We start from the raw sequence: 18,236 nt of genomic DNA on the forward strand, positions 1-18,236 counted from the left end.
TGTGTATCTTTAGTGTAGAATAATTATTAAGTATGCAATAAGAGATAGTGGCAAAAAAAATTATATATTAGAGTATCTATAATTTCTTGTAAAATTCTTTTGATAATTCTTGATAATTATTGTAACCAAAATTATCCTAAGATCAGAAAATATCATTTTTAATAAAATATTCATAATGTTAAAAAATAACATAACACTTAACAATTTTGATTTTATATCAAAAATATTATAGTGTAGAATAATGCAAGTTCGTATTTTGATTAAAGAGAAGGCTATTTCAAAATTCCATTTTGATGTATTTTACAGTTTTTTTGTAAAATACTAGCTATGCTTTCGTTCGCAGTGTCACTTTCGGTGCACAAAAGTAATAAACAAAATATACATATATTTACGTTAAATATAATTTGTCGCGTCGCGTTATTATCGCTTGTCGATTTGCACATTCAAATTCATAAAATCCAATACACGATATTTGCATTAGAATTAGCTTTTATGATACGAAAATTCAAGTATATATTTAAGAGATAAAAAATAGATAAAAATAGGTAACTCTAGCATATAAAATTGGAGCAATTTTTTTTCGTAAATCTTCTCTCTTTATAGAGCAATGTCGATGAGTATGGAGAACCTTTTCCGAAAACTAGAATGCTGTACATTTTATTATACGTGCAGTTAAGGCTGCACAAGCGATGTAAAAGTATGATATATTGAAACTTTCGCGGACGTTTGTATCCTGTTGTCTCTAAAACAAGCGAAATCATTTTACGTTGCGCGTTTTCGGACACGACGGAAAACGATTGGATTACAAAACTATTATATATTCTTTTCCGCCCTGCACACCCTCCCGCGGGAGAAAAACCCATCCGGTTTCCAAATCGATTTTATCACGCCATCACTCCCACTACTTCTCAGCGAAATTGCAAGTTAGATTAGGAAACATGCAGGGACGACGCTTCCTATATCCTGACATGAGTCATAACTCGTTAGCTTGCTATAGTGTTTGGTAATTTCATATATTTGCCGATATTTCTTTTCCAGCGTAAAGCACCCGTCTTTGCACAAATATTTTAGTATAAAAATAATTAAAAATAATAAATAAATACAGAATAATAAATCAATCTACATAAAGCTATTAAATTGGTATCGAATTTTTGCGTACTATTTTATAAAAATTAATATAATCTTGGCTTTTCTCACGGTGCGGTGAATGACATCGAATACGATTGTCATCGTAGCCATCACCGTTTTTTAATATCGAATATCGATGCCAAGAAAATCATCCGAATATCATATATCAAATATTCAACATATTTGTACCATATCACACATGCGAAGACATACATTATTAAAATGATATTTCATATTATTAAATATCACATTATTATTATATTGGGACGCACAGATTATAATTTCTTATCTTATATTTTTTTTTATTCTTCTACACAGAGAGAATTTTCTCTTATAGAATTTATCTTGAAAATCATGGTAATCGTAGGACAATATGGTATGGAAAGAATTTTATGAGAATTTCTCTGATTAATATTTATCACAATAAAAATAATAATATCTATCACAATAAAATATAAAACACATTTGATTAATTTTAACTGCATAGTAAAATTGATCGAACATATTTTATATATTTTATTGTAATAGGTATTATTATTTTTATTGTGATAAATATTAATCAAAGAAATTCTCATAAAATTCTTTCTATACCATATTGTCCTACGATTACCATGATTTTCAGGGTAAATTCTAAGAGAAAATTCTCTCTGTGTACTTGTCATATTTGGACGAATTTTTCATAAAAAAATTTTCATAAAAATTTATTGTAAAAATTTAAAGAGAGAATATGAATTTATCTCTTTTTCAATTTAAAGAAATAATTTCTGAAAAGATTGTGGTTATTCGTTTATTCCTAATTTCGCGTTCAACGTTCGTGACACATCGTCACCAAGTTTCGTCGACGACAGTCTTTTTATAAGGCTCGGTCTTGTTTTCGTCAGCAAGATTAATACGTGACGCCTGCATCCATACGGTCATGATTTTGTCTTTCCTATATAATAATGACTCATTGTCGTTATTAGAATCCGCAGCATTTTTTTCGCTTTCATCTGCCTTCTCTTCTCATACTAGAGATTTCCATCTCCGATATTGCGCGCGCTCGTGACTCGTTTCGTTTTCATAGACTTCTCTCGCTGTTCATAGTCACGTTTTCGCAGAAACGAGCGCGATGCAGCAGAGTTAAAATCCGATGACCGCTACCGCCCCGTTATACGAATCATCGAACCGCGGGATCTTCTCGTGTTCGGGTTTGGAATTCATCTCTATTACGTTCGCGAAGCAAAAATGCATCGACGATTCCCTGTCGATGCAATCTCTAATTGGTGGCTCCGAACGCGCAATGAAACTTCTAGATCAATTTATAACCGGTCTCGATAACCAAAGTCGATTAATTAAATCTTCTTTTTGTCTATCTATATATACAGACTTTTGTATAAAATAACTCGTTCGTTCTCCTATACATCAAAGCCGAAAAAACTTTTAAGACTGGTCTTGAAAGAAAAAAATTTAAATTAAAATATTATTTTGCATTTGTAATAAAAATTGAAACATAAAACTTAATTTAATTAACAAATCAACCATTGATACTTGATTGTTAATTGATTAATATTTATTTCTGAATATTTAATTATATAAAGAAACAAATAGATTGATATTTCTTGCTGTTTTTTCTTGTTTTATAACTTATTAGTGGTAATTGAAAATTGTTCTTGATTTATCAAAAGAGTATTATATTTTCTCATTTCACATTTATCCAATTAATAAAATTAATTTATAGCTGATGCTGTATATAAAAAGACGGGGAATCAATTAAATGATTTCAATGATTGGAGTTCACTGACGTTAGCGAAACCAGATCAGTTAGGCCATTTATCATCTAGTTAACGACGAATTCCTAATCATTTGATTGAAGTGCGAGAAATCTTAACTAGCCTGCAAGCGGTGACTTTAAACGCGCATCGTAACTAATCGTGAACGAATGTTCAAAAATAACGAGCGTAATTAAAAAAATGTATTAAAGACCTATTTTGTTGGTCTTGTTAAACGTAATATTTTTATACGTGGAATGGGAAACGTTTTTCTCGCAAAATGTGCCGCGTTTCTGGTCATGCGATTATGCAAAAACACAGAGCAACAGATGGTAAACGGAGGTCAGGGAACTAAAAGCGCTTTACGTGACATTAGTTACGGTATAAGCAGGTCCGGCAATTGAAATCGATCGCCTTTTGCCGAAGTACATGCATAATGCAATCTTAATCACACGGTACTGCGGTAAGCGCGGTCATCTAGGAATGCGCGTCGGTGTTTATCGCCCCCTCCTTCGTTAAGCCACATCAGAATGTCGTAATTGATGGGATTCATAATCCTAACTTATGGCCTCCTCCTTAATCGTTCGTATGTCGCGACAATTGTTAATGTCAGCGAATTCCAAACCGAGAGCGATTTATGTAAGCATATTTTCTCTCTCCTGATGTATTCGTATTCAAATGTTAAAAGATATTAATTAAATGGACACTTTAAATGCGTGAATACGCTTTATTCGCATTTTGTTTATGAAAAATAAAATGTCTCTTCTTCAACATCACATTATCGAGAGAGAAAATAAAATATTATGTGCAGAAAAAATGACGAGTATGTTTATTTTTGCAGCGATAACGTAAGGGTCGATATTCATTTTGAATAATTATTCATTCTGGAATTAATTTTTTGATTTGTACGATCATTGGATTACTAAAAATATAGCGTAAGGTACAGAAAAATATATAGTTTACATCACACTCGTCTCGATTATCGCTCCCAGCTGTGTATTTTCTTCTCATTGGTATATCGATTTGATCTATTTTCGCGCTCGGGGCACGCAGCGGATAGAAACGAGGTCGTAGAACCTAAGTATCTCGTCGACAGTATAACTATCGTCGTAAGTAAGGTCGTCACGATAAGCTCGAGAGATTCGATCTCATCGTGATTACACATTAATTATAACGACTGCATATAAAATACGTCTTCATCAAAATATTTCAGGATTTACAAAGACTATTATAAAAAAAAAAAAAAAAGATATTTATCTTCGTTATAATTTCACTCATAATTTAAGAGAACAATGCTATCTCAGAGCGGCAATCGACACTGACAACATCACTTGTGTTAATACAAGACAACTCTGTATCAATAATTAATTCATATATCTAATTATAAAAATGGATATCAAATTAAAGAGATTGAAAATTAAGAGATTGAAATGTTTTAAAATTACAAATACATTTCTTCTTACATGTATCAATTTTTAATGTGTTAAAATAAAGTCTTGTTTAAAAAATTTAATCATAACTTTAATTTTAAGAATGTAATAAATTATCTTCAAATTTTTCAAATATTATTAAAAGAGAAATCTCATTTATATATATTTATAATTTAATTAATAAAACTTGGCTTTTTATGTACTCCAATTTTTCTGAAATTACTTGTCCTAAAAGAGGGTCAAGAAATAATGAAGTTCTGCCGTTGGCAAGTAAATTATTTTTCCTCAAGTACTCACAACCGAAAAAAAACATAATTCGAATGAATGCACAGAGGGTAATATAACCGAAGCGGTTTACAACGGTATTAGCATATTGTATTGCAATTATATTTATTACGATAGCTTTACAAATCGATCGTTTCTGCAGCCGCGCATGAAACTATCTCCGACACATCTTCGAGTTCAATGGCGTAACTAACGTTTATTGGTCCTCATTAAAGGCACTTGATTCCCTATTCGCCCTCGCCTTGCCTTTCGGCTATCTAGATAAATGTGCCTGTGCGACGCAAACACATCAAGCAGATATTATTTAATAAACGTCCCATGATTAAAAAAAACGTCCGAACGATTAAAAAAATTACAAAACTTATATATCGCTCGATAAAAATTGTTATTATATTTTTGTGCTCCTGCTTTTCATTATTTTTAAGTTTCTTGTTTCATCCGAAACGTTAACTATCATATCGTGCTCCGTTTTATATGCATCATCACGTTCGAGAGAAATCAAAATGATACGAGAGAGGCAGCTAAACAGGTATGCCATTGTACCTACATATATACGTATGTAGAAAATCTTATCTGCGCCACGGATTATCGAATTTCCGAGCGTTAGATTAGATTTCTCAACGACCGCGCACGCCCGGCTACGCTCGGTTTCTGAAAATAAACGCGTACGAGGATACCGTCATCGTTGCCAGTACTCTTCCCGGCGTTGTATATAACGTATACCTTCGACGTGTATATAGAGTTTACATACAGTATATAGTATATACAGAGTGACGCGAGTGCACGCAATTTCGTGGAGATTTATTAAATTATCGATATTGTTTCATAGATAGATAGAGTGAAAACTGAAAATAATACAGATCGAATTTCATTGATAGATTCTTTGGCAAATTTGGAACCAATTTGTTTGTAATGAAAGTGTCAAGATAGGTCAGTATTTATCAATCCTTTTACAATTTTCAATATTACTATCTATATGTAATTAAATCTAAATTTTATTGTGAAATTTAATGTAAATCAAAGGAAGAAATTAATGGCGTTAATAAAAGTTATCTATTGTAATATGATTAATGAAGCAATCAATATTTTAAAATTAAGTTTTATTTTTTAAATTATTCTCTATTCTAAAATTTTCGAGATTTTTAAAAATATTATTGATATATTTTTTCTCCCTTTTTCCTCTTTCTTTCTTTCTGTCTTTTACGAAACATATGTAGTTAGATTGTATATGAGAGCAAATTACTGCAATTTATCTTAAGTAGGCTAATCCAGGATCTGGATTAGTCTAATTATTGCAAGTAATCAAGACAATTCAAATTCATAAAAAGCCAATTATGTCAACCATTGTCAGTGATAAATTAACCATTGACCATTGACCATTAATTAATAATCACTGTAAAATATTATATTTTGCCAATTTGAAGATATTTATAGAATTTTAGATATAAAATTTCAATAAAAATTCATTTGTGTAGATAAAATTACATAGATTTATTTGCAAAAAAATATTGAGATTATTAATCTATTAAAATAAAAGAATGCTATTATTTTTCGTATATCTCTATTCGTTTATGTGATTTTTCTCGGCAGTGTTTCGTCGAAGCGTTCCACGCTTCTCAAATGATAATTTTTCGCAGTTTACCGAGGGGATCTATTTGCGCCCTCGTTTTATAAGAACGTCGATCAGATTGACGGATCACATTTTAATAAGCACTGATACCGAACACGTGGCATGCCGGATAATATTACATCGTTAAACACAAAGTGACAAAATATGAGACAAGCTTCGATCGAAATAAACAATTTCTTACTCACCGATACGTGCAATAGCGGAGTTGTAGTACACAGCACACACATTGATCTGAAAACAAAATATTCAAATTATGTTTATACATTAGTGTGTGTGTGGGGTGGAGGATGGGGGGTGAGGGAAGTGTATGTGTGTGTGTGTGTGTACAGAGTGTTTTGAAAGTCTGGAAACGATCATCTCAATACAGTTTAGAAAAATGTTTTCAAGTATTTTACATACCTCACAGTTGCCTCCCTGGACCTCCTCCTCCTCTCTTGGTTCATATGGTAGCACTCGCGAAAACACGAATTACGATCGCCCAATACTTTACACGGCACTCCCGACACGCGAAACTTTACACGGCACTCCCGACGCGACGCGTGAGACACACGCGTATTTCGCGCATTGCACTTGCAATGAGAAAATACGATGCGAAAACTATAATCGCACGAATCTATGTCCGTTCGACACTCGAAAATCTCACGCGCAACTTATCAGCAATGCTACCTGTAACAAATAAAATTAAATTAAATATTAATATTTTAATTTTTATAACATTATTATTTTAAAATTTAATTAGCAAATTTTCGCTTTAATATTTTTTGACAGAAGTCAGCTGATTAAAGTGTTAATTTGCTAATTAATTTTTAAAATAATGTTATAAAAATTAAAATAATATGTTTTAAATAATGTTATAATATTTTTGACAGTTATCAGCTGATTTCTGTCAAAAAATATTAATCAAGAATAAGGTATTATAACATATTATTTACAACATATTATTATTTTAATTTTTTACCATATTATTATTTTAAAATTAAATTAGCAAATTAACGCTTTAATCAGCTGATTGCTGTCAAAAAATATTAATTGAGGTTAAACAAACTTTATATTATTTTTTTTTAAATATCATATTTTTTAACATTAAATCGAAGAATGGTGCGCGCATAGCGCGCGCTTGTGTTGTTCTAGTATACTATAAAACATATAAATATTATATCTTGGATCTTAAGATCAAAGCAAACTCAAGCGAACTTTCTTCTCAACGATAATCGTCTTATGATATTGCGAAATTGTATGTTTTGCGTTTTCGTATTAGGTGCTTGTTGAAAATTTCAAAGCGGTTCGCCAGAGTTTAGAGTATAGTTTACTCACGTTGCCAATTACAAGTGTCGCACCACGATACATAAACTACTTTATTGTTGAAACTTGTGCGGCTTATTGTCGCAAAACAGAGAATACGCACGTAGTCTCGATATTACTTGCAGCTAATTTTCGCGCGTGTACAGCTTACCATTTACTAAGTTATCTTAACGATCGATGAGAGACTTTCCCACTATCGTCTTATATTTTACACGGCAAATAATAATGACGCGAATCTATTCGTAAAATGAAATACTTTCTTCACGATTACATGACGGTAAATAAAATATAAAATTTTAATTCCGTCGATTTTGACGTAATTTGTAATGTATTTACATTGACGATTATACAATATATTTCAATTTACGCGAATTTAATTATAGAATTTAAACTCGCTTCCGCTCGAAATTTCTACACTCCTCCCGCGAATTCTCTCGGTTCCGAAATCACGTAGCATGTTGACAAGTAGAAGTACACATAGTCAACTATGCACACATTTGCTCTCGGCTTCGAATTCGTCATTTATCGCGTAATAAAATGACACATCACGGAAACTCGGATCGTTGGAAGAAAGAGAGAACTTTCGCACCTGCTCTATTTTTCAGCTGATCTTTCGGCGGCAGAGTCGCGTGATTAAAATCTTTTCGTAAATTAAAAATAAATAAAAAATCTTCTCGTAATTTAAAAAATAAATTTTTTAAAACTCGTAAAAAATCTCGTTCGTCTTCTCGAGAATGCGCGAATGAATCGAGCAGATCTCGATGCGACATAATGCTTTACGACATACATACATTTGCCAGAAAGCAATTTGACGTTTGCGCGGAACGGCCATTTCGGAGCAACACCGAAATGCGCGACGTTTGGCCACCCACGTGTGGTATGGCGCCGCCCTGACGATCGAATCGGAGCATGTATGTAGTTCCGTCGGAATTCGAATCTCGTCATTAATTGGACGATGGTTCTCTCGCCATCGGTTCGCCATTCTGACCCATTTTCTCTCTCGAAGCTCTCCGCGTCCAGAGAGATTCCGCATTGAAACTTTCGACGTCGTTAAGCCCCACGTGGCTACTCCCCGAGATTGATTGTGACCCGGGGAAGTATATACGTTCGTTCAGAGAGGAAACGGCCGCCGGTATTCATCAGCGAGTTTGTATTTCATTAAGTCGAGAGCAAGGTGGGTAAACAGGGTAGAGCACGACGCTTTTGTAATACGAAAGTGAACCTATCTTGCGCGCACACGTAATACTCTGCTCGCTCGAGGACAGTCGTGCCCGTGACAATGACCTGTGTAATTATGCGAGTTCAACGTATCTCGTTATACGTATACATAAATGTACGGCAGGATTGTTAATGTCTCTCTCGTTGTACCTTTTTCAAAAAAAATCCACACGCAATAAATAAATCTATATTCGAAGTTTCAAATGTAAAAAACACAAAGAAAAAATAAAAAGCACGTAAAAATATCGAGCAAAATAAATATTGAATTTTGAGCGAGATATAGAGGAGAGGTTCTATCTCGGATTCCTGACTATTTCGGGCGTAACCGCAAATACTATTATATTTAACGCGCAATCTTGCTCTTCCTCGTTTTTCTCATCCACGATGAGCGACAACGAAACAAGAACACGCCCCATAATATGTATATGTATACATATGCACGTGTAACTATTTCCGGCCGCTTCCGCGAACGCGTTATTCTCGGTTATGTATACGCTTTGTCGCGGCTACTTTCTGCCAAATGGGTCGACAGGCTATTTACCTCGATTTTTCATTGGTGACGAAAATTTATTAATACACAGAGAGAATTTTCTCTTAGAATTTACCCTGAAAATCATGGTAATCGTGGGACGATATGATATGGAAAGAATTTTATGAGAATTTCTCTGATTAATATTTATCACAATAAAAATAATAATATCTAATAATACATACTAAAATATAAAACATGTTTGATTAATTTTATTAAACTGCATGGTAAAATTAATCAAACATATTTTATATTTTATTGTGATAGATATTATTATTTTTATTGTGATAAATATTAATCAGAGAAATTCTCATAAAATTCTTTCCATACCAAATTCCAAGAGAAAGTTCTCTAGATTCACGAGCTGTTTTCTTACTTTTCGTAACCTTTCTCTCGCGGACAAATCATAATTTAACGATATCGCTGACATTAAAAAATATTTCTGATTTCAGGTGGATCCGTCAGGGGGGAGGTTGAACCCTCGAACGAGCTCACACCTGGTAGACGGGCTGGCAGTGGTGGCAGCGTCGGCGGCGGTGGCGTCTTGGGGGTCGGTGTCGGCGGGGGCTCGGGGAGCCGGGGTTCCTCCGGCGGTGGTGGCCGCTCGAGGGACGAGCCTAGGAGGCATACCCTCGGCGGCGATCATCAACCGTCCCTTCATCATCAGCAATTCAACGCGGCGCAGCAGCTGCACCCCCTGCACCCGCATCATTTGCCGCCACCACACGGCCAATACGGCACCCCGCCATCACGGCACACCACCATGGATCTCGAGGTGAATCTTTGCTCGCGCAACATGTAAATACACCCTATATTTCATTGTTTGCGATGATCTTTCGTAATCTCGATTTGTTTCCTCCCCTATATATCTCCTTCGTCTTTCATCGACATTTATTCTATAATTCTATATAAATGCGTAGAATCTCGATCAATTCGTGATGTAATTGAATTAATTATTTAATCGTATTTTGAATTTGGACTGATTTAGATGAATAATCAATTAATTATGCCTAATGGATGTTAGAAATAATTAAATCTAAAATTAGTATCAGCTATTAATCAGGAAATAATTCTTTTCATTATTATTGATTTAATTTATTGCAGTAACATATTATTTTATTGATACTGATAGAAACAACAGTTATATAAACAGCATAATTTATAATTTATAAATTATTTTAATTAAATAATATATATGTATATATATATATATATATATATATATATTATGCGAGGAAAGGCATCAATAATTTATTTATACTCAATAATTATTCATACTATATAAAGTCATCAATAATTATTTATATTAATAATTTCAATTAATATGTTCAATTATATGTGTTACCCTTATTTTTTCTTCGTATGGTATTCTATACAATTCGAATCTTTAACAGCTTATTAAATTAGTATAGCATGTCTATTCCATTTAAAGTACCTATCGAGATTCTACTATATCTCCTAAACTGTGATAATAAGAGTCTAAATATTTAACTTTCTTTCTTTTCGATTGTGGTATGTATTTTTCATTTTGTGTGATTTCTATACAAGAATTTCTGCTTTCTGTTTCCATATTTTTGAGAATTTTACCTCTTTACATATTTATTATATTTACTTGTTTATTTTTATTTTTTTTATAATCATTTCTAATATGTGATATTAACTATTGCACATGTTTTATTGCACATGTAATATTAACTATCACACGTGTTTATATTGTACTTTATTTTATATGTATTTTATATGTTGAGAAAAATCTATAACATTTTACTGTGTTCAAAAAAATTTATGTCTAGATAAACTTTATGTTTATCTCTGTTTATGTCAAAACTTTCATTAGCAAGATTTATTCTTTCTATGTCTCATGCTTGGGGAGATTAAATTTTTGATAAACAACTGAACATTTTCCTTACCGCGCAATATCATTTAATTTTAATATATCGTATATCGTTCAATGCATAAATGAATAGTTACGTATTTATGGATACGTAATATTTGAGCTCTTCTTTCAAGACAGAATTTTCTATGGAATCAAAAAACAGAAAAAAATTTTTAATTTATATTTTAGCAAATATTAAAAATTATTATATATTAAAAATTGTTAGTCATACAATTCACATTTACATAAATCACTCATTATTATGACGTCAAGTATTACTAGTCGTGTATTTTGTGCAATTTAATTTAATTTTATTACAATACAAGTGAAATTAGAAAAAAACTGGAAATGACATTTTATCGCCACATGTCTATTTCCTCTTCGTATTTCCACACAATTCAGATAATCAACGATACTCGAGATAAACGTTATCAATACTTTAAATTGACTTTTTTCAACGTGGCATTGTAACTTAGAATATGCAATCGAGTGTGCTCCAACACAATTAATATTACTTTCAGAACAATGAACACACTTTCAGAATCGAATCGAATTAAAATCTAGTTTATTTTATCTTCCGTTAAATAAAATTTTATTCGTCGGATTTATTATTCTGAAATAAAATATTATATTGTTGTATCATTCAGCTTCAATTATTTCGATATCCAAAATTATACGAATTATATCATCGATCAGGATCATGGAAAATGTTCTGTTATTCAATTCTATATGTATATATGCGCATTTTGTGAGCGAAACAAAAAAGAAAATTATATTCGCTTTACAGAGATACAGATGTGGAGAAATACATACATTTTTATTTCAAAAATATTTTATTCAGAAAGCCGCATCGATTGTACTCGATCATAGAAAGGGCCACTTATTTTTCCGCATTTTAATTACCTAAATGTTCAAACTTTTAACGATAATTAAAAGCTGCGGGTAATTATGTAAACTTTATGTCTTTTATCTTTAAAATGTTCAAATATATTACCGTCAACTATTTTATAAATATATTCTATCTTTTTTTTCGCTCGAATAAAATTTAATAAAACGAGTTTTAAAAAATATCTAAAATATCTATAGATAATATTTAAAATATATAATGCCTATATTTTCTTCAATTAAGATTATTATTAACTAATGTTTCTTTAAATGTATGTAGACTTAAATGTAGATTTTGATATTTTTAATTGAAATTTACTCAAAAAGATATATTTATAATCCAGTATATTTCATTATCGATAGGCATAATGTCATTTATGACTTGGTATTTAATCCGGAAAAATATATTTAATATGCTGATAATATACATTCGTTAAATGAAGCGCCAGATTTAGGAAATTTATTATAATTCAAGTATCGATTTGGAAAGTAATATAAATCTATGTCTTGCGCATATTTTCGTATAATTAATATTTGAAAACGCGCCTGCCATTTATTCTGATGGCAGATATATCATCCTCGAGCGTATCTCGCGAAACGATATTAATTGCAATTGCCAATTTAGATGCCATATTAAACTTCGCGTTCGAAAGATCTAAAGATCATGGCACTCGTGTCAGATGAATGTTGTACGATCGATTAGCTCTCGGCACGCGGTTATCGAGCATCCTCGGGCTTGTCTCCGCGGTGTGTAGGAGATAATCGAATAGGGCTTGCAGATTGTGCACATTCGAGATAGCTGAGCGTTCGGTAGCTCTGCTCAATTAAAATGACGAGCGGGAGCTCGGCATTTGTTCTGTTACGATACGATGCGAAAAATAGAATTGCAAATTTCGGATCGAAAATTATATCGTTCAAAATTACAGATTCACTTGTTTAAATTATTTTATAAAATGAATTAGAAACCAAGATTAAAATATTATATTTAGAGAGAATACTGTATTTTTTTCAGAAATCTATATAATCACTTTGGGAAATATAAAAAAATATAAATTAAATTAGCTATCGATTCGAATTATTAAATTGTATAAATGTACAAAATTAATATTAAATATCATATTAAAATCATATTTAATAAATTATATTTAATTATAAATATATGTTTTATAAATCATTATCGAATTGTAAATTATATCATAATAAAATGTTCTATGGCAAATGTTTTTACTAATGAAAAAAAGCTGCAAAAATAATATTCTCTTACAATATTGATACACAATACAGTTGAGAATCATAAATTTTTTGAGAGGAAACATATGTAAATTATATTTTATTCATGAGATATTTTTAAACATCGTGTGTAAAATGTGAATCCGTATGTTGAAAATGCGCGAGCGATTTAAAGGGACAGTGTTTATAATCAAAGCGAGCTTTTACATCTCCCTACGTTCTATATACACGTATCGCCATCTCTCCTTGGATATAGGAGCCTCCCTGTCGTGTGTGCGTGCACACACATACAATACAATCATAAACTTGCGTTCCACTTACGTCACATGTTACCCTCTTCGTCTACTTCGTTGGCTCTCTCCGCCCCTCTCCCTCTCTCTCTCTCTCTCTCTCTCTCTCTCTCTCTCTCTCTCATACTTTTTATTCTTCTCCTGCCTTTTCTACTTTTCGTTCTTTTATCTCAGTGTTAACAATATCATAGGTACTCACCATGTGTCGTCGAATGTGGGTTGTACATGTACAGGCTGCACATCATCTGGCGATATTTATTCTCGGCGATTGAACTTTTCACCAATTTTATTAACACAGCTTTTCGGAGCGTCCGACATTTTGTGTTGGGACAGTACGTTCGCGTGAAGATATTCGCCGAAAATGTGGCGATATACATACCGTATTTACGCATAACGATATAACGATCGCCCGATACTTTACGCGACACTCCCGAGTTTTTGCGGAAAATACGTTTGCGGAAAGTTTATTCGCCGAAACTGGCGCACCCGACACGATATACCGTATTTACGTACAACGATGTAACGGTCGCCCGATACTTTCAGCCGGCATTCGCGACTACTTCAAGGGCTTACTTGCGAACGATATTTATGCATAAATTAACTCGATTCGGACGTTACGAGATACGAAATTCTAATGCCGCGTGTAATTAGATTACGATGCTCGCAATATTAATCACAGCAACAGACCGATTCCGTTATTACGACACGATAAATTCGCACCTGGACACAATTCACGCCGCGTCCCGATCCGCCATTAAGAACAGTCATGAACAATGCCGAGTGCCAAGACCATGGACTATATCTCAATCTTCGATTACGATTATGACGTGATTCGATTACGATAATCGCAGTCAAGTTTGTTAGTTATTCGGGAACGTTCGATTGACCAATCAGGAGCCAGGATTCCTTCGCTCTGATTGGCTGAAATTTCTAGCGCCAACTTCGCGATTACTAGTAATCTACTAGTAATCGCGCTGTGATTGGTCGCTCGCGATTACTAGTCGCGAGCGACCAATCAGAGCGAAGAAATCTTCTCCAAGAGAATCGGAGATCAAACGATGTGGTGGCGCTTCGCGACTCATTCATTAGTTTATTATTCGTGATGGTGAACACTTCAGCTGCGAACGTAATCGAGTGAAAGAGCCGAAGAAATGTATCGATCGATGGCTGTGATCATAATTATAACATATTACGGTATGTATCTCAAGTCACAGTTATCAAGTATCATTGTCCTATATGAATTACGCTTTCAAGTCATTGAGAATAAATGTCGCCTGCGACAAACGCATAGTATCGAAAAAGTTGTCGGTCAGCTATAATTGCGTGAATATAATATCCGTAGTCTAATCGACGCGATGTATCGGATATAGATACCTATACGTACGTAGATATGTATGCATAAAGTTGCCGAATTTTTTTATACTCGCGCGATGAGACTCGAACAAGAATCTGCGGAAAACGGTGCGAGTGAGAATGCGCGAGAAAACGGTGCGAGCGAGAACGCGCGGCAAAACGACGCGATCGAGAATGCGCGGCAAAACGACGCGAGCGAGAATGCGCGGCAAAATGGCGCGAACGGCTGCGTGGTTGCGTTATTCCTCGACGAGCAGTCTCATAAAGTAGCGTAAGTAACGTCTCAAACGCAGTCATTACTGTACATTATTAAGTTTTGCGATTATTAAAGTGCGCGGTTAATGATCCCATTAATTATTGCATCTCGAATAGCCATTAACCCTACTCGCCTAATATTAACGGAAAAGAGAGAGAAGAGAGAAGAGAGAAAATCGAAAAACCGGAACTCGTTTCCGTTCGGCAAGCAGGAAGTTGGCGCCTATGTAGTATTTTGTGGCCGCAATTACATTCGAGTTACACGACTGATCTGTTAATGAATCCTCAGAGTGATATAGTATCGCATATATCTCTCTCTCTCTCTCTCTCTCTCTCTCTCTCTCTCTCTCTCTCTCTCTCTCTCTCTCTCTCTCTCTCTCTCTCTCTCTCTCTCTCTCTCTCTCTCTCTCTCTCTCTCTCTCTCTCTCTCTCTCTCTCTCTCTCTCTCTCTCCCTCTCCCTCTCTTTTTCTTTCTCTCATTTTGAAATAATCGTTTTTCCAATCTCATTTTTTCCATTACGTTTTTCATTTTTATTCCACAACACATATTATACGTCATCTCTAACTGGTTTCTACTTTGTGTGTGTGTTTCCGTGTTACCCACCGTGTGCCACCGACAGATGGGGACCAAGTCTCGCCAGAGAAAGGTAATTTTCGAATTTTTGTACTTTTCACGCAAGATTGCCTGTGCAATCAGGTCTTTTTTTCGTCAACGTGCATGTCGGCATGCTGACATGATCGTTTTTCTCTGAGTGGCATTTAATTCTCGACCCTATACCGTGTCTTTTAATTGTTCTCATTCGGAAAAATGTTTCTGTGAATACATTTACATAGTAGGTAATAATAAATTTCCGAATAATATATGACAAAGTTGCGACGATGAATACACGTTTTTTTATAACTTCTGAAAAAAACTTTTATTTTGATATATTATTTAATTATTTAACAATTACATTTTTACTTATATAGTTTCCATATATCTGTAAAATATTTTCTGCTGTGTAAAGTCGTAATAAGAGCTGTTATAAAATCGCGTGTTAAATTTATACAATTATCTAATTTATCTAAAACAATTTACAATTTTATCAATTATATAATTGCCGATTTGCAAAAACATAGAATAATAATAAATTAGTGAATTTTATAATTTGCCCGTGTATAATTAAATATGCGAATTTGTCATTTTTAAATATCACAAATAAAATATTAAATTTTTTTAATGCCACTAATGAGCGATTGTGATAGTAAGGCACTCGTGAGAATCACGGGTGCATTGAAATCTTATCGAATTTATATGCTTTCAGTCGCCTCTTCCGCGCGGGTATCCGCCCCCCTCTTCGACGATGCTCTTCGATGACGACCCGGGCATCATGTCCGAGGTGGAAACCTCCAGCACAGGATTTCGACGAGGTGGCAAGCAAAGAAGCAGCTTGCCCGTTGTACGAACGCCCAGCAAGACTTTGGAGCGACCACTAGGTAATACACAAAGCATAATTAAAACGCAAATGAATATGATGGACGAAAAAATAATAATAAATCAATATTTGTGTGATTCATTAAGACATTAAGTTATATTATTATATATTTATCAATATATAATGTATGAAAAAATTTGAGCAAAAAAATGTCAATATATTAATAAAATCTAAGTAATAAAAAATTAATTTTTCTGTATAGCATAAACTTATATTTAATTAAATATTGATTGTTGTATAAAGATATAAATTAAGTCTTAAATTAAAATCTTAAAAGTCTTAAAACTTAAAATAACATTTATGATCGCTATAGTTTTATTCTAGTTTTATCGGATAATTGTTCTCTGTATGCATGTATATATTAATATTTCTAAAATATTTCACATCATTTAATTCATATTGCGATTTTCCTGACAAAACAATGCATTTCTGTATGCGGTTCCCTAGGACTGGTGTTCCTGCAATACAGGAACGAGACGAAGAGGGCATTGCTACCGAACGAGATCACCAGTATAGACACGGTCAAGGCCCTTTTCGTTAGAAGTTTTCCGAAACAACTCACCATGGAATATCTAGACAGTCCCCACGTAAAGGTTTACATACACGACAGCAACAAGGACATGTTCTATGAACTCGAAGATCTAAGGTATAACATTTTTTATGCGATTATAAATATTTTCTCTTTTATTTAAATAATCAAATATTACTTTGAATATTTTATTGCTAAAAATTAACATTGTTTCCTTCTTATTTGTTTTTACCCCAACAAAATAGAATCAAACATTTTATAAATTCAATTATATAACAAAATGTATTAGATAGAAACATTACATTTAATATTCTAAAGATATTATAGTTCAAATTAATTTAATTTTTGTTATAATAATATTTTTTAATAATGGTTAATTTCTCAATAAAGGAACGTTATTACAAAATAATGTAAAAATGACCGTAATTGTTTTAATTTTCAGATCGCATCTGAGAGATATCAGGGATCGCAGTGTTCTGAGACTTTTCGAGAGTGCCGATGGAGTGACAGGAATGCCAGGACCCATGGGGGTACCAGGAGGTGGCGGCGGTCTACCGCCCCATTGGGAAGATCAGAGCTACTTCAGCGAACCAGAATTCGACAGCGAATATCAGCATCAGCACATTCACAAGAGCAAGGTAAGTGAACGTTTATGAGATTCCCTCCTTAATCTATAGCTTTTATATTCTCCTACCACGGAGAATGGTCAAGTGTTTTTTGCTTGATAATAACGTGCACTATATTATATGATATTGCGTTAGGAAGACTTATTCTCATTTATTTTTTTATTTTATTGTGTGAAATATAATCCCTGAGCATATTCGGCAAATATATCTTTAAAAATTTTCGAATATTCAAAGTTGATATAAACGTGAAATATATATGTAAAGATTAATATTGCTTGTGCATTAGATACATAGAAAGTTATAAAGAATATTCTTTAAAATTCTTTTGGATCTATATATATTCTGATAATATTGCTCTTTGAAATATATATTTAGCATTTTATTTCATATAGTTAATATTTTATTTCATTGTAATTAAAAAAAAAGACACGGCTATTAAAAACTTTT

The 18,236-nt window shown here is 33.1% G+C and overlaps 1 protein-coding gene and 1 long non-coding RNA gene across 25 annotated transcripts in view; one reads left to right on the plus strand and one right to left on the minus strand.

Moving 5' to 3' along the window:
* Positions 1-14,298, minus strand: part of LOC145946110 (uncharacterized) — a 112,715-nt gene extending 98,417 nt beyond the window's left edge. The window contains exons 1-3 of the long non-coding RNA XR_014426983.1: positions 13,751-14,298; positions 6,621-6,887; positions 6,407-6,452 (exon numbers count right to left, since the gene is read on the minus strand). This is a non-coding gene — a long non-coding RNA (uncharacterized LOC145946110). The remainder of the gene's footprint in view (positions 1-6,406; positions 6,453-6,620; positions 6,888-13,750) is intronic.
* The window catches only part of LOC145946103 (uncharacterized), a 198,757-nt gene that overhangs the window by 102,948 nt on the left and 77,573 nt on the right, over positions 1-18,236 (plus strand). For 19 of the 24 annotated variants that reach the window (XR_014426980.1, XM_083055526.1, XM_083055527.1 and 16 more), the window contains 5 exons: positions 9,723-10,045; positions 15,780-15,806; positions 16,464-16,635; positions 17,070-17,280; positions 17,606-17,801. Coding sequence is in view for 23 of the 24 variants with exons in the window: in XM_083055526.1 (XP_082911652.1) it covers positions 9,723-10,045; positions 15,780-15,806; positions 16,464-16,635; positions 17,070-17,280; positions 17,606-17,801 (929 nt within the window). In the remaining variant the exon portion in view is untranslated. The remainder of the gene's footprint in view (positions 1-9,722; positions 10,046-15,779; positions 15,807-16,463; positions 16,636-17,069; positions 17,281-17,605; positions 17,802-18,236) is intronic. The other 5 variants (XM_083055530.1, XM_083055509.1, XM_083055523.1 and 2 more) reach the window with 3 other exon arrangements.

This window comes from Prenolepis imparis, unplaced genomic scaffold (assembly GCF_030444845.1).
Source record: "Prenolepis imparis isolate NDT839.2.m4 unplaced genomic scaffold, iyPreImpa1.0 SCAF_15, whole genome shotgun sequence".
In the NCBI taxonomy this organism is placed as follows: Eukaryota; Metazoa; Arthropoda; class Insecta; order Hymenoptera; family Formicidae; genus Prenolepis; species Prenolepis imparis.